The 25,752-nt window shown below is 44.8% G+C and overlaps 1 protein-coding gene and 1 long non-coding RNA gene across 5 annotated transcripts in view; one reads left to right on the top strand and one right to left on the bottom strand.

The window, feature by feature from the left end:
- LOC111847209 (XK-related protein 4-like) overlaps positions 1-25,752 on the top strand; it is an 84,535-nt gene that overhangs the window by 44,063 nt on the left and 14,720 nt on the right. For both annotated transcript variants that reach the window (XM_023818192.2, XM_023818191.2), the window contains exon 2: positions 8,365-8,564. In XM_023818192.2, coding sequence (XP_023673960.1) covers positions 8,365-8,564 — 200 coding nt within the window. The remainder of the gene's footprint in view (positions 1-8,364; positions 8,565-25,752) is intronic.
- On the bottom strand, positions 21,229-25,480 carry LOC111847212 (uncharacterized). Of its 3 annotated transcripts, none has more exons than XR_002839048.2 (5): positions 25,165-25,480; positions 22,827-24,959; positions 22,260-22,369; positions 21,832-21,945; positions 21,229-21,706 (listed from the first exon to the last, which is right to left on the bottom strand). It is a non-coding gene; the product is annotated as an uncharacterized lncRNA (long non-coding RNA). The 3 variants fall into 3 exon arrangements; XR_011990158.1 differs by having other exon boundaries at positions 21,832-22,369; positions 22,827-23,759; positions 24,119-24,959; XR_011990157.1 differs by having other exon boundaries at positions 21,832-22,369.

Below are 25,752 nucleotides of genomic sequence, written 5' to 3'. Positions count from 1 at the left end.
ATCCCCCAAGAGCAGGAACGAGCAGCCCTGCTGTAGGGCGATGGTGAGGTTAAGGTTACACAAGGCACCCTGGGTAATGTGAGAGAGTGGGGATGGAACCTTAATCTTATATTTCAGCGAAGATCCCTAAATATTATTTTCTGCCAATACCAGAATTTGACCCAGTGACTTTCCAGTCGCAGGTACAGCCACTTTACCTGCAGAGCCACACACCACACCCGACCTTTGGGTCAGAGAGCAGTCAGCTATCTATCAGCACCCTAGAGCAGTTCTCAGGGTCAAGCTGGGGTCCAACAGTCAGTATATTTACATGCACAGCTAAGTCAAGCTACAGCTTTAGCTCGACTATACCATTTAATCGGACCCAGTATACATGCACTGGAGGCGAATCGATTTACTGGCCAAAGTATGTCTGACTCCATTACAATAGGTGGTGAAATGGCTCCTTTCAGCTTGTTAGTATTGGGCTTTTCTTTGTGGTTGGCCTATTACGTCACAGACGTAACAATAATAACATTAGTAATAATGGGTGGGTGGATGAATGAAGTGACACAAGCTTTAATTGCGATCTGGTTGGAAGAACAGATAAAACAAGATTAGGATAGCACAAAAAGAAATAAAATATTTTGTATAATACACTATGACAGCACGATATTGGAAATTTTTTAAATATTGCAATGTGATTCTGTCATAATAAATACAGGGGTATTTATGAAACAAAAAAACAAAAAAAGGAGTTCAACATAAATTTCTTGGAGTGATTTAAACAACCAGGATGAAAGTGATTATGATTGTCTCGGAGAATGCATGCAGCTCTCATGCAAAAGCAGTCGAGGTGAACTTTAATCTGATTTTACACATATACTACTTAATCTTGAAAATGAATAATTATTTAAATTGCAAAACATGCTAAGTTTATTTTTCCCTATGACAGAGTAAAAATGTCTTAGTGAGACTTAAACTCCCTGCACTATAATATTTGTACCAAATTGAGGAAAGCCTGATCTTAATCCATCTGACAAGCGATGTAAGAGTTGAATGTGCATAACATGCGATGTTGGTATTAATATTGCACGCCGTCCAATCCTACTACAGTCATATTTCAAATTCAGTACAAAAATACCCTGCTTCGCATTGTGATGTCATTCGGTGCTGGTACCAGTTTTTATGCCAGTGGAAAACCAACATCTTGAAGTAATGAATTTTTGGTACCTTTTTGAAGTACCAAAAGTACGGCACCTGGTGCAGTGGAAAAGCGCCCTTTAGTCGAGCGAAGAACTGGACAGCTTGACAGCGCTGTACATTTCATACATGCTGTATGTCCTCTGCTGTGCTCCAAGCTTCTGTGTTCTGGCTTCTTCTGTTACTTCTGGGTCAAAGCCCAGGGGGGAAACTGTAGAGCATATGTGGAGCGCCTCGGCCAGTCTGAGTCTGATTGAATGTATACATGCAAGAAAAAACTGACTCCAAATCGCATTATCTGGGCATCTTAATCCGACTTTGAGAAATTCGATTTAGTACGATTTCAGTCGGACTAACATGTTTACATATAGGCCTACTTTAAAAGTCTGGTTAAAAGTCAGACTAATGCAATCATTTCATTTTCTTAGTGCGCATGTAAACATGCTGAATGATATGATCACTCCATCCCAGCAACATTTTGGCTCGGATCACTGGATACAAAGTCCAGAGTGCCAACCATTACACCATGGGACCAGGCACAAGGGCTTATGGAGGGAATGAGGTTTTTCTGTGGTAGCTGTTTGGAGACTGCCTGTATATTCAGGAACACATGAATCCATGTCAGAATGACTTAACATTCATTTTGTTTACATTGTTCCATAAACAGCTTTTATGGAACTCCTCTGTCCTGATGGAAGTGCCACCGAATCCAAGGACAGGTCCGGGAGGCGTCGTTATGAATTGCGGGTAAAAGTCCGGTAAATCCTGTTGATGTGGAAAAGCCGGGTTTCAATTAAATATCCTGGAACGGTTTATTCACATTAAGGATCAGCGGGGTCGCTGGCTCCGTAACCAGATTACTTCACGGTCGGGAATTTCGGCCGCAGGCCGGTGCCAGTCGGTGACGCGGATTAAAGAGAGAACGCTGTGGAGTGGGCGGGAGTGCCGGTGCCCGGCAGGGAGCTGCCTGATGGGGCATTTGGTGTATGCGTGGCACAGTGTGGCAAGGCGTAGGAGTGTGTCTGTGACCTTCGGCTGACATCGGTGCTGAGATTACTCTCTGTCCGTCCATGTTTTAAACCATCTGTATATCCTCACATGGATGTCTGGTTATGGTTAAATGCCTTTGTAATCCTGGTACATGAAAATGATATTAAATGAAAATTGGGTAACACTTTACCCGAGGAGGCAGATATAGTAGTGCACTCTTCAATTAACCAGAAACAAAGTGTTAGTTACGTACTGATCCCATGTTTCTTTATCATTAATCAATCGCTTAACAGTTCACATGAGTCATCTAGGTACTATATTAGTTCATGATTGGTTTATGAGTTACTAAGTTACTTGTGCCCCCTCAAATAAAGTGTTACCAGAAACAAACAGTATTTGCACAGGTACATTGGGATGTGTTCGTTTTCACATTCCCCATCAGGCTCTCCTTCTTAAAGACATACACACTTCTCAGTATGTGATATTAAAGCGTGGGGTCAGAGTGCAACCATGCATCCAGTGGTGCTGGAGGATTTTTCAGTCATTTAAAGACCTGGCATGAGCGCCCAATAGAGAGGCAGATCTCACACCAAGCATGGCAGTCATAGTGAAGCAGTAACGTTCTGATTATGGGAAGCGAGGTCAGACCCACAGAGACACACACTGATACCCAGTTCCAGCTGAAGCTGATCTTCTAGAGCTTAGGTATCTCAAGGTGAGGAACAAGGGTCAGAAGAAAAAGCTTGGATGACAGCAAATGACTAAGATAAGTCTGGTTCTCTGTGACACTGGAAAAATTGATAAGAATTGGCAGCAATGGCCCTGGTCCATTTTTGACCTTTCTGTTGCTCCATGTGACCTTTCTCAGGGAGCCCCGGTAGCCATATTGGAAACTGCTCTGTCAAACAACATGGCTGCTTGACTGTACTGCGCCAACTCCATACCCACCGCCTCCACCCGTCACCTCGGCTTTGGTGGTAAATCAAAGACCTACGCATCTGCTCTACCCCAGGGAAGGGTGCCCAGACTCCCCTTGTGTTCGTTACACTTCACCGTGGCTACATCAAAACACAGGTCTCCTTCATCCTGTAGGTGGCCATTTTGTGATATGAAGGACACCTGTGTAGTTTTAAAGAACTTTCACAGTCTCAGGGGCACCATTTTGGGACTAGTCTGATGTCACATATTTTTCTGAAATTTGTTCTGAAAGGGTATGTGTCTCATAAGTCAGAGATCTAAGGTCAGTAGTCATGTTCTGAAAAGTACAGATTTTCAAGGGACTGAGTCAAACTCATAATAGATTCAAATTATGAATTGTGAATGGCACTGTTGTCTTGGGATTGTGGGTTCAGATCCTGTCCTTGTTATGTGTTTATGGAGCTTTCAGGTTGTTAGGCTAACTGACACTACTGAACAGCCAATAGTGAGTATATGTGCATCCTGTAATGGACTGGTATCCTGTAAAGGGTGCCCTCCTAGATGTAGACATGATGTGGAGGTATATCTGTCCCTGGGGCCATCACAGCAATTTACCATGGGACCGAGTGATGGACTGGCATCCCGTCCAGGGTGTCCCCTTGTCTCGTGCCCTGTGATGGACTGGCATCCCGTCCAGGGTGTCCCCTGCCTCGTGCCCTGTGATGGACTGGCATCCCGTCCAGGGTGTCCCCTGCCTCGTGCCCCGTGATGGACTGGCATCCCGTCCAGGGTGTCCCCTGCCTCGTGCCCCGTGATGGACTGGCATCCCGTCCAGGGTGTCCCCCTGCCTCGTGCCCCGTGATGGACTGGCATCCCGTCCAGGGTGTCCAGAGACCATGAGAAGACCTTTAACCTGGTCCATGTGTGGTTTAAAGCCAGTGTTATACATAAGAATTCCACGTAGGAAGAGACTGGCATTCCAGAAAAAGCTGGCACTTACATGTGGGCACAGTGTCACTGCTTTACATTTGCGTTCCCGAAGCAAAATTAACAATTTAAAACCATACGGATTCGCCGTTCGTCGCCATTCACAATCACACAGGCACATGAGCGCCCCCTGGAGATTGCGGCAAGCTTCCCGTTCTCACCGCAGGGATGAATCCCAGGGACGTCACTCTCCTTCACTTTCGCTGCTCCTTAGACTGCACCGTCGACAGTCTAGCAGAACCACTGCGACTTTCGCAGATATCGGCATTTGTGAATGGATAAACACTTGAACTGCACTCATTTTCCCTGTTTAGCACAGACAATTTTTGCATGTTAATATTCATTTTGCACACTGTCTGGTGGTTTGTCATTTAGCATCATATGGTTAATATTTAATTTTTTTTCTGTAGGCCTGTGCTTTCCGATAAAAGTCTCGTGAAGAACAGCGGAGAAGCTTGTGGGCTCAGTTCTCATATTAGCGAAATGTAAATTGAATCCCAGTAATGTACAACACACCTCAAACATTTGGGGAATAGATTTCTGCCTACATACAATAAAGCATTAAGATATTGCGTCTCTCATAAATACAGTGTGACACAGCTCAATGTACAGTATAAGTAAAATGTTATACAATGTTATTTAAGATAAGTAAATTGTTATAAATATCTCCCTTTCATTTAATCTACTGCATTTCCAGCACGTATGCTTGTAATGTGCTGTTTGCCTCAGTTGTAGGCTACATTGCTTTGGGCAAAAGCGTCGCCTGAATAAGAATAAATGTAAGTGTAATGAAAATATCAGATGTGAAATAGATTGTTTATGAGTTTAAATTGTATTGTGTGATGTGGATAGATTACAGATTATCAAACATTATAATAATTATTGGGGGGAGAAACGGTGCTCTCACACTTCCAGGGTTGTGGGTTCGAGTCTCATCTCCATCCCTGGGGGTGCGAAGTGTGTATGTTGTCGTCGAGCGCATGTTCGAGTGCCGTTTCCTCCAGTTCATGTATAGGCCTCTATTGGCGGGATTAGTGGGCGTGTCACAAGGTGGGCGTGTCAATGGTGAATGTGCAGTAGAGCAAGGGAAATTTATTTACATACCACATTTACAACAGCAACCATAGTGCCATAGCCGATGTGCTTCACAATCAGCAACATTTTAAAAATTAAATAAAACCACAGCAAAACATTAAAACCCATGGAAAACACCACTGAGATACAATTTAAATGAAAAAAACACAAGATAAAACAAAAACTAGCAGCATAACAAAAGCATGTGCGTGTTGTGAGACTGTGCAGCACCATGCCATTGAAGATCACAAAAGGCTTTGGGGTAAAAGTGAATCTTTAGTCTGGTTTTAAACTGTTCAGTGGATGACGATTCCTAGGTAAATTGGGAAGAGAGTTCCATAGAACAGGCATTCCAAAAGGTTATTGGCCGAAAATGCTGACAATAAACGCTATTTCAGAAAGAGACCAGAAATTGACCAGACATATAGGTTAGGCAACAACTATGTTTAACAGATTTCACCCTTTGACACATCCACTGCATTTTTGTCACGACCGTCAAGCTTTCGACACGCCCATTACTCCGTCCTCATTTCCTCTCACAGTCCCAGCACAAGCCATGGGGTGACTTTAAATTGCCCGAAGTGTGTGTGTGTGTGTGCCCAAGCCTGGTGGGATGAGCCCCAGTCTCACTGGAACCCTGTAGTAGATAAGCATTTTGAAGATGGATGGATGGGTTAATTAAGATGAATGACACCTGTAAACAAACTATCCATTTTGATTACGCAGTGTTGATTGAAAAGCCGGTCATGTGGATTGGAGGGGAGGGGTGGTTGGCTGTAAACATATATAAAAAGTTGAAGTGTGCAAAAAAATACTTAGATTTGGATTTCTGCTTCTGTCAATCAAACGAATGTAAAATTAGGAGGACACCCAGATCTGTGCCTACATGTACCCGTAACGGTGCCTGGTGAGACAGCAGACAGATAGGTCACGGAGAGACCCTGGGCACGCCGAAGTTAAGCACCGTTAATTAAAGTTAATTAAATCTGCGGCGTGAGTGGAGGAGAAGCGGCTTGCCGGAGCTGAGAGCGGGGAGGACGGGGCGCGGATGTCTATCTTTTAATTGTTTTTTTCCGGACCGAGGTCCTCGGTGGCTCATGGGGCGGGCATCGAGGTCGGGGGGGCAGCTTTCGTGACAGCTTGAGCCCGCACCGGCAAGCCTCTGGTGCCTGCGGTGAGCCATATATTTAGTGGTATATTTAGAAACCACCTGAAACGTGTCGCGTTTGAAAAGAAAGTCGGGAGGCGGCGCGTAATTCGCCCGATGCGGGATCTCAGCCTCGCTGGTCACACGGATATAAATAATTTTAAATAGGCGTCTATTTCTTCGCGTCGTGTTGGAGACTATATGGGTAGGTGTGGTGGTTGGGAGGGGGACTTTGTGGTAATGAGACAATGGGCTGAAAATTCATATTCATGGAAAAGATGTTGAGAGGACGCCTGTATAGTGGAGCTCCACCGGGAATACGTCACCTCCACAGGAAACACGTGATCTTTAAGGACGTAAAGTGGACCTCCACAGGAGACAAGTGAGAGCAAGAGAGTTAGGTTAGGGTTTATTCGCCAGAATTTTATAACTGAAATTCCACTGTACACTCTACAGGCGTCTGCAGCTAGACCCTTCTCCAAATCCTAGGGTCTGTAGAGTGATGTTACTGTTCGGGGTTTGAGTATGGCCCTTAATCCAGTCGCTCCAGGGATTTACTGATCCTGATTCTCATACACAAGTAACACATCGCTTGTGGTATTTCATCCTGGGTGTTCCTTTCTTTGTGCCCCGTGCATACTGGGATAAACTCCAAGCTCTCTGTACCATTGTACTGGATAAGCAGTTGGAGAATGAATGAATGGATGGCGCACCAGTTAATCTGCATTTCGGTACTATATGACCGTACGGCTCACATTGCCGTCTCAGCACAATCACATTCGTTTCGGTCTTTGTGGCTAAATCCGCTTCCAGATTCGCTTGTGCAAACAGGAATAAATAACCATAAACGGCCAGAGATTATGTGGAAGGCGTACGCAAAAGCCCTGTCACTATACAGAGAGAAAATGCTTCGATCCAGACGTAGAGCATTTCTCAAACAGACTGCCGCTCTCGTTTTTAAAATGAGTGGAAAAAAAAGAGTATTTGTGTTAAAAGGGCAAATAAGATTCCAGAGGGACAAGTGAACATGTTTATCTGTCTAAGCTCAGTCAGTTAATTTACTATCAACCTAAAATGCGGCTTTAGCCGTATGTAAATATTGTCATCAGGCTAGAACTGGCGTCTGTTAAATAATCGAGTAATGGGAGATGTATTACAGCTGGGAGCGTGAAGATACGCCTGGGGGCTGGTAAATCAGCGGGCCGCAGTATCGCTCTGTCAGGGGTGCTGTTCCGGATGACCTCTGTCTGCCAGTCAGTGGGGGAAAGTGTGTAAGGTTTTTACTCAAGGGTCCTACAGATTACTGGTGTCAGACCTATTATTAATCCGAAAGAAATTGCAGATTTATGGTAGTACAGCACACATTTATACAGTAAAAAAGAAATTTAGACATTAAAATATGGGTTACAACATCGCTGTACATTGCCTACTAGTGGAAAGGACCGCTTACTGTACATAGCGTTTATTGGTCTAGCTACGTCCAGAGCATCTGTTTTTTTTTCTTTATAATTATTTTTACTGTAGTGTTTCACGGCCAAATCGTACCTGAAAAATTAGATGTAGCAATTTCATGACCCAGTAAGAATTTCACCCATCTTCAGTAATCCAGTAGAGAGTCGCGGGCATGCCGGTTCAACTCAAGGCAAACAACTCACAAAGCAAGAGCAATTTAGAAGCATGGTTTCACCTCATTGCATGATTTTGGACATGGGCAGCATGCATAAATGTGTAGGGCGGGTTAAGACTCTGTGCCTGTCACCGGGAGGTCAGAGGTTCAAATCCCGTAGTCAGCAGAGTGATTCCATCATTCAAGAAGGTCCTTAACCCCACAGTCTCCAGGGACTGGCTGTCCCTGCTTTCTCAACTGTATGACACAGATATACGTGTCTGCTGAATAAATAAAACGTAAATAAAAGATTCAGCAATAAATAAAAGCATGTGGATCGAGAATTCTTCAGCAAAGTGCTATTTGGGAACATCTGAATGCCACCGGGCTTTGCAATTGGAGTCGTCGCTCTTCCTATTCCCGATAAACAGCAGATTCTGCATGTTGTCTTGAACTGCAGGTACTTCCGCACCATCTACCTGGGAGTGAGGAGTCGCCGGAGCAGGGTGAACGACCGCTGGCGCTTCTACTGGCGAATGGTGTATGAATATGCCGACATCAGCATGCTGCACCTGCTGGCCACCTTCCTGGAGAGCGCCCCCCAACTGGTCCTCCAGCTCTGCATCATCATCCAGACGCACAAGCTGCAGGCCCTGCAGGGTAGGGGCCGACCGAATCGACCTTCCTCACACCCGCCAGTACCCCAGAGCCCGTTTGTGCATGTGGGGACTTGTCCAGACTCCCCCTTTCTAAATAAGTTGCAAGGTTGCTAAGATACAGATCGTATTACCGCAAGGTTCCCATGAGAACCTACTGATGTGGAACCCATTACATTTTTTAGCGAATATGTACCAATATGTTATAGTGTGGACACTAAAAAGATCTTATATTTCGGTATAATTCTGTAACAAGTTAAATACTTGAATGTTGAAGAAATCTCTTGAGGTTACAAGGTGGTCGTTTGTGTCCTCTGGTTTTCTTTCTGGCCACTAGCTGTGCAAAGTTTTGAATCCAAGGTTTTGAGAAGTACCTTGTACATGCCATTATATTGAATTTTGACATTTCCATCCATCCATCCATCTTCTAACTGTTTATCCCATGCAGGATCGCTAGTGGGGCACATGGCATTATTGGATATTGGCTTGTCTAGGAACCCAGAGTGTTTAAGACAAGCTTTCTGAACCGCATCAAATGCCTTTTTTGGTGTGTGTGTGGAAATGCATATGTTTATTAATAATAATATCCCAGCATGCTCTAGGCATGTAAGCTAGCATCCAAAATCCTGGCAGCACATAGCCCCCCCACGGTACATAGCCCCCTACCCCAAGTGGTGGACGTCAGAGACAACAGCACACTGGATCAGCCTGTCAGAGGAGGGAATGCACCAATCAGTGGAGAGGGGGTGCTCAGCCTATCAGAGGAGGGAATGCACCAATCTGAGGAGAGGGGGTGTTCAGCTTGTCAGAGGAGGGAATGCACCAATCAGTGGAGAGGGGGTGCTCAGCCTATCAGAGGAGGGAATGCACCAATCTGAGGAGAGGGGGTGTTCAGCTTGTCAGAGGAGGGAATGCACCAATCTGAGGAGAGGGGGTGCTCTTTCTGTGCTCTCCCTGCTTAACCAGTGACGTGGGGAGGCAGGAGACGAAGAGAACCTCAAAGTGACCAATGACTGAAGGCATAAAAACCACATCAGGCCTCGTAATGATCTTTCCACAGCCCCGACTGCTAAAACATGACACTTTATGCTGGATCTTTATGCCTTTTTTTCATATAAATCTACAAGACAGCCAATCTGAAGATTATATCCACACCTTAATAGTCCCAGTAATTCAAAAGTTCTTTAGGTCGGGGGGTGCGGAGGTGGCAGATCTCCTGATAAATTAACTGCAGTATGCTCGTGTTTGACATGCGTTTTCACTCATTATACACTGGCGGAAAATCCAAGCAACACCTTAGTGTGATAAAATGAGAGACGGCCTGCAAGGGGTGCATTGGATATGCATCAACCTGTGTAGCGTGTCTTTGCATTAAAAAAAAATACATTAAGGCGAAAAATGAAATTATACCTAAAGATCAATTTATAAGAATGTGGGGGCTGTAAGCAAAAACCTAAATTAATATTGGAAAAGTGAAACGGGAACTGCAGCTTGCCGAACGGGCAAACTGAGCAGTATACTGACAATATGTGTGTCGGAGATATGTGAAAGTGTTCATATCCAGAATGATATGGGTACGAATCCCATGCCATGCAGAGTCATTATATCAACATTGAACTCTTTAACTCAACTGATCCTACACCCTGGCTCTAAGTAAATATTTCCTCATTGTACAGTAGAGGTCAAAAGTCTGGCTACACATACTGACAACCATTGTGTAATGACCCCAAGCATCGAGGTGATGTAAGTACTGAATTATCTTGTGAACAAGGAAAGAGATGGAGTGCTGTGACAGATGACCTGCCCCCCACAATCTTAAACCCTATACAGCTGCTTTGGGATGAATTGGATTGGAGAGTAAGAGCAAGGAAGCCAACTTGTGCCCAGAAATTGTGGATAGTCCTTCAGGACTATTGGAGAAGCGTTTCAGGTGTCATCAGAGCAAAAAGGGGCTGTTTTGAAGAGGCTACAATCTGAGAAAATTTTGAGATGTTGAACACGTCTCTTGGTTGTTGCAATATTTGTTATGTCATACTTTTTATTGCCTTGAGGCCTATAAGGTGAGTGACATAGCTGAAATAGAAACAGATGCATTAAAAGCAGGTGCATCCAGACTTTTAACTGGTACTGTATGTTACTCTTGTAAAAGCATCTGCCAAACATGAAAGTTTAAAACACCACAAACGTCTTTGTATTTTACAACAGTAAGTGTTTAGTGGCTAGAGAAACAGGCAAAGGGGTATAAAGAAGGGAAGCGATTTAAGCTAATATTTGTTTGCTGGAGAGCAAGTAAACAGGCAGAGACGGCGGAGAGGGTCTTTGCTGCGTTATGTAACGTTAGCGTGTCTGAAGCTGACAGCGTACGGGGTGTAGCTTAAAACAGACAGTCCCTGTTGGCATTATCTCTGAATCAGATGAGAGTTATTATCATAACTCATTAGAAAATAGCCAAACTATAAAAAGAGGAACTGAACCTGTCCCGGTAATGACAGACTAATTTACCTTCCTTCTCTGACAGCTCAGCTCACAGAAGCTATAATTGGTCTTCAGCAGTGGATGATTTTTGTTACATTTACATTTATTTCGCAGATGCTTTTATTCAAAGTGACGTACAATCGAGAGAGCAGGGTCAACCAGTCCTTGGATTATTTTGGGGTTAAGGGCCTCGCTCAAGGGCCCAACTGCGACGTGACTCTGCCGACCATATAAGGATGTGTCAGGTAATGATGTTTTAAAGCATGATAATCAGCATGGATTCTGGGGAAGTAGCTGACAGGATTTCTAATGCACATAGCAGACAAAAACATACAGGACTGTTAGAACTGGTTAGCAAACAGGAAAAAACGAAAGTCTTTGGGTAACACGTTAACGTCCTAGTAACTAGTTCCACTGTAACCAGTAGTGTTACACTGACTTCTGTGTGGGTTAATTATATGCAAATTGACAATATCAGAGATATGTGAAAATGTTCAGGCCACAATGAGAGTTGATGGAGGCATTCCAGAATGTATAACTGAAGACCTATGTGCTGCTAGGGAGGGGGCAAACCCCCCCACGCGCACACACACACACACACACACACACAAGAAACTCAGCGCAAAATCATCAAAGGGCTTAGCGTAAGAATCTGTGACTTTGAAAATCAAGGGGATAGAATGTGTTGAAAATGCTGCAGTACGACCTCCAATATCAATTCAAGTGAAGTGGGACTTCACTGTCACACCAACCATATTCAGTACATAGAATATGGTAACACGAAATAACATCAGACCATGGTGCTACTTAATTACATGTAGTGCATAGAGAGGACAAATGCAGAGGGAACATATTAACAATACTGGCACACAATGTTGAAATAAACGCTGATGGGATGTTTCAAATGGGCAATGATGGAGTAGCAGAGTGGTACGTAGGAGTAAATCAATAACAAGATAATATTAAAGATAAATCTAGGAAACAGTGCAATAATGGTGCAAATGGCAATAAAGTAGCAAAAATTACTGCTGGATGGCGGAGTTAGTGTAAAGTTCACATCTGTGGGGAGGGGGGGCAGCAAAGAGCTCAGAGTCAGGTTGTCCATGGGGAAGAGGCTGTTACAGAGTCTGACTGAACTGGCTCGGAGGCTCCAGAACCTTCCGCCAGACAAATGGGGGACAAAGAAACTCTGGGAAGGGTGGGAGGCGTCCTCCACGATGCTGGAGGCCTTTGTGAGTTTGGCATTTGACGCTGAAAAGGATAATCCTGGAGGACCCGGGAGAGATGGGGCAGCAGATTCAACCGGGAACAACATGGAGAGATGAAATCTTCTCAGGCTGCAATGGAGGACGTGCTCAGTGAACAAAGTTCAGGGAGGAACAAATGATACTGACCACAAGTCTAATGATGTTAGTTTTAGATTTGGTAATGGGTACTAATGAGGAGTTTCGACCATGACGAAAAGGTAGGATGGATGGATTTGATTGGCCCAGCTGCTGTTAATGCATTTGATTCTGTTTTATACAATATCTTATTATCTCTTGTTCATGGTATTGTAAAAGGCCTCAAGGCAGTGAAGTAATACATATCCAACACTGTAAGCACCCCCCCTTTCATTGCGATGACAGCGCTGCAGACTCTTGGCAGTCTTTCAAGCAGCTTCCCGCTGCAGACTCCCGGAATGCGTCTCCATCAGTCCCCAAGGAGCCCTGGGCAGACGCTGGCTACCGTGCTTTTATTCTTTGATCCAGCTCATCCCAAACCAGCTATATAGGGTCAGATCAGGGGATTGTGCGGCCCGGACACCTGTCGCCGCGCTCAGTGTAATTCTCATAAAATTTGACTACGTTTTTGGGTACGGTCCCCTTTTTGTTCATAAATTTTTACATTCTCTTGATTCTGCTGCATCACTATCATGCACATTTTCACAGTCCATTGACCACATGCAGTAATATACGTTTGAGTGCCAATATTTGTAAAATTAATGGAAGGTATATGGCCTGTAAATATGTCCTCATTGATTCGCCAGCCTGCAGCTGAAACGTGGCCACTCTGCTCAGGGGAGGGTTGATTGCTTCTGGATCCCCCTTTGAAAAAGTCCCCCTCCCCTCCATATGTTTCAAACATTAAACAAATAGCTAGCAAATACAGTCATTAAATGGCAACTAGCTGGCTGGTTAGTGGAACATGCTGCTTCAGCGTGTTCTAAATAAGGAGCAAGTTCATTTAATAGTAAGTGTAGTGACTGTTTGTGGCCAACAGGGGGCATGGTTTGCGTGGTGATAAACACCACCACTGCTCTCTGGGTGAAATACCAAACTTAGGTATTCGAGGTTGGCGGAGAAAGACGTTGGTGCTTCTGGGTCTCTAGCCTACTCGGTGTGTGAAGATTATAGCGGGTTACGTCTATCACCAGAAGCAGGGGCAGATTAAGTGAATTGCCATGGTGAATCGTGGTTATCCGCCTCCCCTTCCTGTGCCTCGTATGAAGCTGTCTCCCCTTCGAACCTCCTCACTCTCTTCTGTGGGTGTCTTTGTCTTTTACTGTGGCTTGTTAAGGCCCCCAACCACAGCAGCAGTGACAGGCTGCAGACCAGTCTACACTTAGGATGGATAATATCCCATCTCGGAGTGGGCGGATCTCATCAATTACACCGGAACACAAGGGATCAGTTCACGGCCTGTGTTTCGCCCTTGTCCCTCTCGAGTATCGTCCATAACCCCCTGAGTATGACCGGCTCTTTATCAACAGAGAAGCTTGTATTTATTGGAACTGATACTGATAGAATGATGTGATGATTCTAATTGTTTGATTATGTCTGTTTTCGTTCAGGAAGATCTTTGGGTCTGGAAGAATATTCTCTCCTACTAAACATCCCACAGCTCCTAAATCTGACTGTAGTCTGTGAATTTAATTTCCTGACCCTTGAGAGCACTGTGTTCTAGCAATAACATTATTTTTATTACTGAATAAAACAGATGGATACTTTATTTGAAGTTCTGGCCTGGGGAGCAGGCCAATGCTTGCTAGTAGAGAATTGGGAGACCGTGGCTTTCAACCATGTGGCTCAGTGGGTTAGGATCCTGTGCCTGTGATAGGAAGGTTAGAAGTTTGAATCCCAGAGTAAGCAGATTGATTTCACTGTTGGGCCCTTGAGCGACTGTGTGAGTCTGTCTATGTTAAATAAATGAACAGTTTATGCAGGGCTGGATTAGGAGTATGAAATACAACTGGAGAGCAGTGCACATGACATCAGAACAGAGCTGATTGGTGGCTTATGAAATGCATCCGACATTTCAGTTAGTGCTGTACTTAAATAATAGTGTATGATCCTGTATACAGATATGAAATTGCATTAACTTATCTTAAAATACATTTGTCAATGGGACTGGTGGGGGGGGGCTTATACTCGCCCAAATGCCCATATGGTTAATCTGGAACTGGTGGCTTTGGTATAATATGTAAATAACCCAGTGCTGCTTTTAAAGACTCGTACTAGCTCATACTTTCATGAAACACTAGAGAGTGAAGTGAGAAAAAGCAAAGATAATTACCCTGTAAATCACATTGATGTTCCCATCTGACCAGGTACACACGGGTGGGGGGGGACTAGCTAAGAAGCCTTTCCCACAATGCTTTGCTAGACCTGTATGTCATTGAAGAAGAGGGTGCATCAATGCACCATATGTGATGCCTTGAAGCACCACTGGCATTCGTCAGACTATACCTTATATATATATATACCAGGGGTATTCAACTAAAATTTAAAGCGGTCCAGTTAGAGAAAATTTCTTGAAGCGAAGGTCCAGAAGATCATAATGTCTAACTATTTAGTGTGATATATATTTAAGTAGCCTTAAAAAAATAGGTTTAGATTTATTTTCATGCCCTGCTCGTGCCTATCCTCCTGTGTGCCACGCCCCCCTCGCTGCCTCATGTGGAATCCACGTGTCATCAGCTGTTTCTAGTTGTGTTTCATTAGTTCTGTGTATTTAAGTCCGTGTCTGTGTGCCTTTAGGAGTGTGGTCATTAACGTTATGTAGTGGTTGTATGTACCTGACCGTGGTTTCCTAATTACACCTTGTGTTCATTCGACTCCTGTTTCCCCGTTCCATGCCTCATGATATTTATAATGGAATAATAAGGATTTGCTGCGTTAGTCTGAAAGCGTGAGTGTCATGCCAGCTGCTTGAGATTTGGCAGCCCTGAAAACATACATTTTTTGTTTCACCTGAGTTGATTTATATAACAAATAATATTACTTTCAGTTTATACAGTTGTTTAAAAAGCGGAAACTTCAACGAACATGAAGTCACCAATAAACTACGTCTATTTATCCAACATGTTATATAATAGGCCTATACACTGTGTTTGAAAACTTTTCAGCTTTACGATTTCAGGACCGATCAGCCACTCTGTTAGGAACATTACGCTTTTTAGTTGCAGGTGTTAGCTTTGCTGCTGCTATCAACACTAATGGCATATTAGCGCAAACAAAGGGCTGCATACGCAGAACTACGTCTTGCTTGGCGATCAAAGGCGTTTGACTTTCATTGGCGTGGGAAACGGCGGTTCTAGTACCAACTCACTACCGAAAAGACTACAAAAGCTGCGTCGGTTAAAATAGAAGCACCCCATCAGGTTCAAAATAATAACTTTCTGTTTTGGCTATCGGTCTGGGTCCGTATGGGACAGCTTCTGGGTCCGGACCCGGACCGCGGTCCGCCTGTTAGTGATCTCTGATATATACTATACCTTATACTCTCTCCTTCTGAATCAACAGACACAACAGGGGAACTGGGTCAGCGAAACATGGGATGGGCTTGTTTATTTAGGGATCTTACACATGCAATTTCTGCAAGTTTTAACCAATAAAAACTCTTCACAAGCTGCTATAAATGTTAAAGCCTCACCCAATCATGCTAAATTGAGATGACGAAGGGCAATTGGAATAGTGCTGTAGTCTTGGTTGCATCCCATAATAACCGCTCCTGGCGGTATGGGATAACCAGCACCTACTCAGCTCTCTCCTCTTCTCAGTGTTTTACACAACAACCACATGATTCTTCTGGAAACTGTTAGCTTTGGTGCTAAACAAGGCTGATCTCTCTTTGGAAGGCTTGCCGGTGCCTCAGTTGTGAGCTGGCCAGGTCCTCTGCTCTCACAGCGATTTTTAGTGGTATTTCCGGTTGTAGAAGCTCTAACTCCTCCCCCAGCTGACCTCCATCTTTATCCTCACCATCCTTTACCTCTGTTAGCTACAGACTGCTTGCAAGTTCAGTCCACTGTGTAACTTCTCTAGGGCACTTGGTGCGGACAGACTATCACTAGACCCAGTTTGTTCCATCCTTGCTGTAAAAGAATGTCAAACTCCATAACCAACCACTAAGTAAACTGTAGGGAAAGTGCAAAGGAAGTGGAGATGGAGTAGTATATCACTTAATGTAACATCTCTTAGCTCTGCTTTAGCTCTTGGGAAAATAATTTAGTTTAACTCTAGGATTGAAAGGTTTATTGTCATATTTTCAGTGTACTGGTATAAAATGCAATGAAATTCTTCCTTGAATGCCTTCTTGCAGAGTATAACAGGCAACAGTCAACATGTAGTGCAACAATGCAATAAACAGTGAGCGTAGAGTGCAACATTACGATAACACAAACTGTACAGTATATACAAACTTTGAAACACACTATGCTATGTTCGTTTTTGAAAGAAATACTATCATGGTTGATGGTGAGTGTACGGTTTTAATGGCAAACACATGTTGATGGTACATCCACCCATCGTCTAATCACTCTATTCCTGGTCAGGGTCTTGGGAAGGTACATGCAGCATAGGTAAACACAAGCACACGAAGCAAGGATCACATACATACCAGATATAATGAATCTCAGAAATTGCCTCCTACAGAGACTTAAAATCTCCTCTCTGTCTTCCTTTTCCTCTTCTCCATTCCCATCCTCCCATTTTGATCCCCTCATTTTTAGCCTGCACCTTGGAACTGGTTCAGTGGACAGGTGAGAGCTCCCCCTGGTGTTTGGGGAGCACACTACACTAACAGAGGTACGGGGTTACCTCCCTTGTTGACCCTTGTAGTTTCATATTCAGCCTGTGCAGTGTCCTGGTGTGTGGCAGTGATGTCTATGGCGAAAAAGTTTCTATGCCTATTTATAACCGTGTAGTTTTTAAAACTCGACAAACACAAACTGCTCACTCCTGCCCTAGTCACGTCAAAACCAGAGCACATCATGTCCCCAAATCTCTAAGACATGAAGCCAGCTGGAGCTCTGTTCTCCTGAAGCAGTTTTCCGCCTCGTATTTTACAGTATTCAGCAAAGGGGCTGTTTAAACTCCTCAAGTAGCCTTGAACCTGCAAATTCCCTGCATTTTTACCTTTATAGGCGTGGGCATATACAGGGGTGGGCCCACTGGTGAGAAATAGCCCCTTTTATGCACCCCCGCCTTAAAGAAAATCCTGGAATATCCCCCTATCAGATCCTCTCCATCTCATGTCAGCGGGAAGCTGATGTGCAGTAGATTAGAGATTCATGTTTTGACAAAGGTAAGAGGGATATGTTTCAGAGCCCAATTATTTCTGTGAAGAGTAACTGCTAAGAATCAGTGACCTCAGAAATGGAAGGAAAGGGGGGAGATCTCACAAACCAGAGCCACAGAGCCACCCGACTCAGCCTCTTCTTCCATGAGGGGTGTCTTTGACACGTCTGATCTTCAGAGTTCCTTCTCATTCTAGCTGTCGTCCATCGCTGCTTTTTCTCCACGCCTGATGGACGCGGAGCATCACCTGAAACTCATCAAATTTTGGGGGGGGGGGGGAGAAAAATAACATTCACCCAATCTCATCTTTCATCCAGTGCTTGAAAATACTCGTTCCAGTTCTATTTTTGAAGTTAGTGCCGGAAGTTGGCCAGTCTGACATTGTCGCCGTCTTTCGATTCAGGAAGCCGGGGTGATATTTCACGGACATGTCGCTCCCCAGCTTTCCGATTCCCTGGGAGTCCGTCTCGGTGTGGTTGCCATGGCGACGCAGCCCTCCTCAGCATTCCTGCAGAACCACCGTGTGCCTCTGTTTTCAGTCTCCATCCCACCGAGCCTCTGGGTCCCATCCTGAGCTCAGGACTTCCTAGGCTATTTCCCTAAGAGGGAGATCTCGAGGATAGAGGTGATGGCACGCACCCAAGGGTCATGTGACTCGCTGGCACCAGGCAATGAGAGGTGAGGCGGCCAAGAAGGGGGGGGGGGGGGGGGGAGGGGCAGCACAGGTGCTTCGAGGGCCCAACACAGAGGGGAAGGAGAAGCAGGCATTGGAGGTGCAGATGAGAAGAGTGATGTGGGAGTGTCCTTCCTGGCAGGCAGGCTCATGCTGATTCATGCCTGTTTGCAGGCTGTCGTCCACTATTAACCGCTTTAATGGAAGTCCTGCGTCTTGGGTCTTGGGCAGGCCGTGATGGGCATTTCGGCTGCCCTCCTATATCACATTCAGGTCCTTTTGACCTTCTGAATAAGAAGCATTTAGACATGCGCAGGTTTCACCAGAGGATACCTGCCGCAGATCCGGAGGCTGCAGTATATTAGAATGCTGAGCCCACGATCAGAAGGTCATATGTTCAAATCCCTGGGTCTGCAGAATGATTACCCTATCGAGCCCTTGACCAAGGCTCTTAACCCCCAATTGCTCCATGAACTGGCTAACCTTGCTTTTTCAAAACTGTATGTTGCCTACAATAAATACATCTGCTAAATAAATAAAATGTATATTTACGACAAGCTACTCATGGGGTGAGTGAGTGAAAAGCAGAAGAAAGCTACTGACAAACCAAGTAGCAACTGGATAACACTGGATCAGCACTGCTTTAGTGAGTGTGGTATGGAGGTGTGTGTCTCGTCGTTAGCCTTACTGTCGCTAACGGGCATGGCCGCCTGTTTCCCAAGCCCTCCTTCTCTTCATCCATCTTCCTCATCATCCTGACTCCCTGCGGGCCTTCTTCCACACTCCCTGGTTAAATCCTGATTCTCAAACACCCAGGCTAGAGATCTCATTCCGGTGGCAGAACTGAAATTAACAACCCTGTCCCATAAATTGGCAGTCAGAATCCACGGGAGCACGTTAAAAAGCCCCGTCAATCACAATGGCTTTTGTGACATGGAGACCCTCACTCAGCAAATTATGCATGAGCGATTTGTGTCCGTCTCTGCAGTGTGTAACTACAATGTAGATTGATGCTTGTTTCGGTGACAGTGCATAAAAAAAATCCATCCATTCACCCATCCATCCATCTTCCATAAATGCAAAGCCATTAGAGGTTCATGGTAAGCCTGGATCCTATCCCAGGAAGGACAGGGCACAAGACAACCTGGATGGGATGCCAGTCCATAATGGGGCACGAGGCAGGGGACACCCTGGATGGGATGCCAGTCCATCGCGGGGCAAGAGGCAGGGGACACCCTGGACGGGATGCCAGTCCATAATGGGGCACGAGGCAGGGGACACCCTGGACGGGATGCCAGTCCATAATGGGGCACGAGGCAGGGGACACCCTGGACGGGATGCCAGTCCATCGCGGGGCACGAGGCAGGGGACACCCTGGATGGGATGCCAGTCCATCAGAGGGCACGAGGCAGGGGACATCCTGGACGGGATGCCAGTCCATCATGGATCATGAGGCAGGGGACACCCTGGATGGGATGCCAGTCCATCACGGGACACAAGGCAGGGGGACACCCTGGATGGGATGCCAGTCCACCACTCGGTCCCATGGTAAATTTTGCAGTACACTCCCTGCTGTGATGCCCCCAGGGACAGATATACCTCCACATCTCAGTTGAGTATAAAGGGTCACATTCACAGAGTACTGAACTGGTTAGTTGAAATGAAATCTTGGTCTGGATTTGTACTTTCTGAACTTGAAATTTCCACCTCTGAAAAGGGCACTTGGAACATCAAAGGGGGGGCGGGCACTTTCATTCATCCAGACAAAATGGGCAGGACCAGTCCCCCTCCCCCCACCTGACACATGCCAGGTCAAGTACAATGCACAATTGTAGATGCCTAGAAAGCTCATTATTTTTACCTTTTATCCATGTATTTTCATTCTATCTTTTTGGTAGACTGTGAAAAGGAGTGGGTGTGGCCATCTATAGGAGGAGAGTCAGGTGACCTTGGCAGCTAGTCTTGATTTCACCGATGTAGCTGTCATTCAGTACACCAGACAATGCTGGGCAAGGGTGCTTGAAGTCAGGTTCGGGTAATTCGGCTGGCCAATCGCATGCTTCCTCAGAAGTCAGGTTCGGGTAATTCGGCTGGCCAATCGCATGCTTCCTCAGAAGTCAGGTTCAGGCAATTCGGCTGGCCAATCGCATGCTTCCTCAGAAAACCATCCCACTTCTGATTAACCACCGTGTTCACCCCTACAGTATATCAGTTCCCTCCCCAAATTCCCAGAGACCCACCCTCAAACATCACTGGTGTCCAGTCCAAAAAGTCACTAACATGTCCACCAGAGCTCTGATTCAGAAGCTAATTACCCCCCACCCCCCCAGTATCTTTTCACCAGGCAGATATGATGTAACTAACAGTGAAATGAAGTGTACAAGTAATTAAGAAACCCACCCAGCAGGGGGCTTCTGGACTACGGGCATTTATAATTTATTTTTTTAGCAGACATTTTTATCCAAAGCAACATATGACTTTGAGAAAGCAGGGTCAGTCCCTGGAGCAATCAGGGGTTAAGGGACTCGTTCAGGGACCCAACAGTAAAATCACTGGGATTTGAACCAATGACCTTCCAACAACGAGAACAGCATCCCAACCTGCTAAGCCACATATGGCCCCAAGGCAGATGCAGGGCACGTCTGTGTGGAACTTGTTAATTCCATGCATCCTGCAGAGGACTGACAGATTGTCACTCCCTACGGTCAGAGCACCCTGCGACCCTGCTCACCAGCCACGTCACGCATCACCTCATCACGACATCTTTGTAATTCTTTTCCAAAACCCTACAGGCATGCTGAGTTAATTGGAAAATGATGGTAATGAAAAAATGTAAATGCTTGAATGAAAGCAAGAGCGCATAAACTATATTTGACATCTTCCTCCTCGAAAAAGGTCAAAACTGTCTTATAGAGCTGGTATGGTCCACTGAGGTGTTTTTTTTTGGGGGGGGGGTGGTTGAAATCAATCGAGATGTTTACAGTATCACTGCGTCAAATTCCATTTATTATTCATCCACTTCGCCAAACAGCAAAATGTTAAATTCCATCCACCAATCAGATGCCGTTTCCCTGTGGTCAGACGAAGCTGACTGCTGTTAGCCAGGTTTACCAAGGAAACTGAGATCCTAAATGGAAGATGGTACCACGTACATTCAGCCCTGGGGCAATACTAGGAGTTTCTTAAGGTAGGATGCATAAGAGGCTCCATAATTTATATAAAGGGGCCAACCTTATCATTATCCAATGATCTGTTTTGAATCGTTGAGTGACAGAGGAGGAGGCACTACAGGGGCCAATCAGCTATCAGCCGCCCCTGTAAACACACCTGATTCAGCAATTAAATTTTAAATTCACGTAGGCTACATCCCAAAATTGTTTCTTTGACTGCTCTCTCACTACCTCCCTCGATGACTCACTGTCATGTTGAAAGTTCATGAAGCTGACAAGGGAAGGAATGAGTGAGTGAATGAATGAGGAAGTCGTCACTGAAATAGAAATTTTTATGCCACGCCATGCGTGGGTGGCACTAAAGGTGAATTTCTCTTCCGCAAAGGGTACTCTCACCTGGAGTTCCACATGCCCCCTGTGAAGAGGCGATCTGAGCAAAAATCAGCCCTCGATGACTCACTGCAGAAGGTGTTGGGACAACACTTCAGCACCTGGAATTTGGAAAATGTTCTGGGGCAAAGGAGACGTAGCGTGAGAGGCTGGTGCAAATAAGGGGTTTGTGATGTAGCCTTAAATAATGAGGCCAATGGCCCCTTAAAAGTGCAATTAACGGAATAATTAGTGGTGTCATGTACTGTAATGCTAATTAGGGCAACAGGTTGCATTGTGGGTAGCGGCGGCCTCGCATTCTCAAGAAATTACCGTACATTCTAGCCGCAATACTGCAAATGAAGTACGAATTAGCATATAAAGGTTAAAATAATTTCAATAAAAGGTACGATAATTTCTCGTCATATCGACGCAACTGCACATAAAATACGTACGCATTGATGCTGTTGCAACAATCGATTGCCGCACGTATCGCTTTTAAAGGTGAATGCGTGCTTGCGTACCAGTTATGTCCATCCCTGGTCATACGTCTTTAAAAGTATGTCTGCGGAGAGAGAGAACCATGGTTGCATCCGCAGTGTGGGCTTTAAAGCTAGGAGTGCATTAACCCGCTTATGCCCTTACCAAACATTTGGCTTACGCGTTTATACTTGAAGACATTTTTTTTCCACGTTTATAAATTGAAAACGTATTAGTAGAACTACTGTTTATACTATTTACTGTTATAATGATAACATAACATGCCGCGGCATTTCCTTTTGGCAAAACCGTATCTTGGGGGATTTTAAAATCCCGGAATAGCGTTGCTTTTTAAATTACAGTCAAGACATGGCCCAAGCCTGCAAATGTTTTGGTTATATACGACCCAAGCCACTGTTAATGCACCAAAAAGTCCATTGCTGAGGCATTAGGTAGAAGTTGCCTGCTGCTGAGCCCAAAGGCAAGTCTTTATGTACAAAGATATATGCTATATACACTCACCAGCCACTATATACACTCACCAGCCACTTTATTAGGTACACCTTGCTAGTAAAGGTTTGGACTCCCTTTTCCCTTCAGAACTGCCTTAATCCTCATGGCATAGATCCAACAAGGTGCTTGGGTACCCTGTGGTCATAAAGGGATGAACATAGTCAGCAACACTACTCAGGCAGGCTATGGCATTTAAATGATGATCAGTTGGTAGTAAGGGTCCCAAAGTGTGACGAGAACATATCCCCCACACCAGTGAGTGGCTCAGTGGGCCTATGATCAGAAGGTTGTTGATTCAAGCCCAGCCTAGGTGTACAGTATCTTAGGGTCCTTGAGCAAGACCATTAACCCCCAACTCCCTGGTTGCCCCAGTCAATGGTTGCCTTTCACGGCCATGCTTGCTCTGCTGGAGAGCAAGATGGGGGGAGCTGAGAAGAGAATTTCCCCATGTGGATCAATAAAGCATCTATTATTATTAATAATACACCATCATCAGCCTAAATTGTTAACACAAGGCAGGATGGATCTAAGCTTTCATGTTGTTTACCCCAAATTCTGACCCTATCGTCTGAATGTCGCAGCAGAAATTGAGACTCGTCTGACCAGGCAACGTTTTTCCAACCTTCCATTGTCCAGTTTTGGTGAGCCTGTGCCCACTGTAGCCTAAGTTTCCTGTTCTTAGCTGACCCTGTAGCCCATCTGCTGCAAGGTTCGACTTGCTGTCCATTCAGAGATGCTCATCTGCATACCTCGGTTGTAACGAGTGATTATGTGAGTTACTGTCATGTTTTGAAAAGCTTGAATCGGCATGGTTGCCAGACACCGTCAATTATGCCACGTTCCAAGTCACTAAAATCACCTTTCTTCCAAATTCCGGAGTTTAATGTGAACATTAACTGTCCTGGGTTATTCTCCACCTTGTGCCCGTAACCCCCAGGATAGGCTCCGGACCCCCAGCGATCCTGAATAGGATAAGCGGTTACAGAAAATGGATGGATGGATGGATGGATTAACTAAAGCTCCAGACCTGTATCTGCATGATTTTATACACTGTGCTGCTGACATATGATTACCTGATTAGATAATTGCTTCGACAAGCAGTTGAACAGGTGTACCTAATAAAGTGACCACAGTCATTACTTTATTGATTTAGCTCCAGGTGCCACCTGGAATTCAGCAGCATTATAGGTAAACCTGGACTTACTTAGCGTTTACCGACTATGTGTACCACATTGTTTAGGCAGGTGAAACAGAACTGTAAAATATGACTGTATCACAAGTGCATTACATCAGTAAATCATTTTGGTATTTAATCACTGACCACAGATACTGGTCCTCAGCCTGAAGCACTTCTGATGTCTAAGTGAGTTGTGTCTAAGTGACTCTTCCCTTTTATAGTTTCTGTTAAATAATGTTAGAATAAAAGATTATAATCGCGCATTGATTTATTACTGTGATTTGCCTGGCCGGCACTACGTGTGCGGTTATAGAAAATTAATCAACCCCCTTGAGAATGTAGAATTCGACAGTGCGGTGGTATAAACTAAAATAATACCACCACCACCCCCCACCCCACGAGGCTCCGGTTACCACGACAACGTGTCACAGCCGAGAGGCAGGTTACAGCTGTGACCGGATCCCCGCTTAGCTTAGAGAAGAGGAAGAGGAGGGGGCTTTAATGGCAGGCATTTGGCGGGACCCCCCATTCCCCCATCGGAAGGGCCAAGGTGACGGCAAAAGGGGACAAGATTAATAATTTTACGAGACAATGATAGCCACAGAAAACGCTCAAATTACAAAGCAAATAACTTCAGCTTTGGTGTTCAGGTTAAATGCGATGCAGTATTATTTTAGGATACAATTCTGTTGTATTCAGAGTAGGCCTATGTGCACGTAAGTGTGTTTAAATCAAAGTACATTGATTTTGTGGGGCAGCATATAAAATATTACCTTGGATGTTGTAGATTATGGGGATATCACGTCCGTACCTAATAGTTTTATGCTGGGGAAAAAGCAGACCAGATTTATCAACACCTTTAATCGGAGATGTTTAAGTTTATATGTATGATCACGTCCCTATATATACTTTTAAATTCCGAAAAGCGATTCATGCATTTCAAGAACCGTTTCTGAAGTTTCTGCCATTTGTTCGGTTTTCCGTCCTGGAAAGACAAAAAATAGCGTACACTGTCGGCATAAATTACAGAAAGGGTTTATAACGAACATTACATTTTCTGTAAGTCAGATTCAGATTTACGCCTTTTGGTAGAAATGTAATTGAACGTGTATTCGGGAACTTAAGCGCTATAGAGATCAGCGGAGTTCGATGGTTGCGTTTTTCTGAGAAGGGCAAAAAATCTTGCTTACCTTATATAAGTTACTGATGCACACGTAAACTATCATTTTGTCTACCTATAGGATTCCAACAGGCCGACCATGCAATGGTGCAAAGTGCACAACATGTGCAATGCCAGCCCCCCAAACTCCGCCCATGGAGACTGGGCGTCGGGATTGGCAAGACCTGCCTTCCTGCTGTATGTTATTCAAAGCATTCATAAAGGAAAAATAATAAAACACGATTAAAACCCTTTTCTCGAAAGAGTGAGTAAGGCCGACGAGCTCCGGGAATTCAGCGCATTTACATATTTAACTAAGAAAGGGGTATTTAGCTTTAAGTATGCGGTAGATGACATCCGGGAATCGCAGAACTGAAGAACTTAAATGTTATTCATCTGGAAAAAAAGGACTGAACAGCCTTTAATTGGGCGAAAGTTAAAGTGAGTCTATAACCAATATAATTTTTCTTTCTTTCTCATTATTGTACCATCTCTCCGGAAATTTGCAAGCCATTCAGAGACAGCAGATCATCTAAGGGGATGTTTTTGGATTGGGTCGGAGGAACACAATGAGCATGTCACAGCCACACACAGAAGGGGCGGGGTTAGAGTCCCTGAA

The sequence above is a fragment of the Paramormyrops kingsleyae genome, chromosome 4 (genome assembly GCF_048594095.1).
Source record: "Paramormyrops kingsleyae isolate MSU_618 chromosome 4, PKINGS_0.4, whole genome shotgun sequence".
In the NCBI taxonomy this organism is placed as follows: domain Eukaryota; kingdom Metazoa; phylum Chordata; class Actinopteri; order Osteoglossiformes; family Mormyridae; genus Paramormyrops; species Paramormyrops kingsleyae.
The sequence above is the reverse complement of the archived record's forward strand: the minus strand, read 5'-3'. Positions and strand labels throughout refer to the sequence as shown.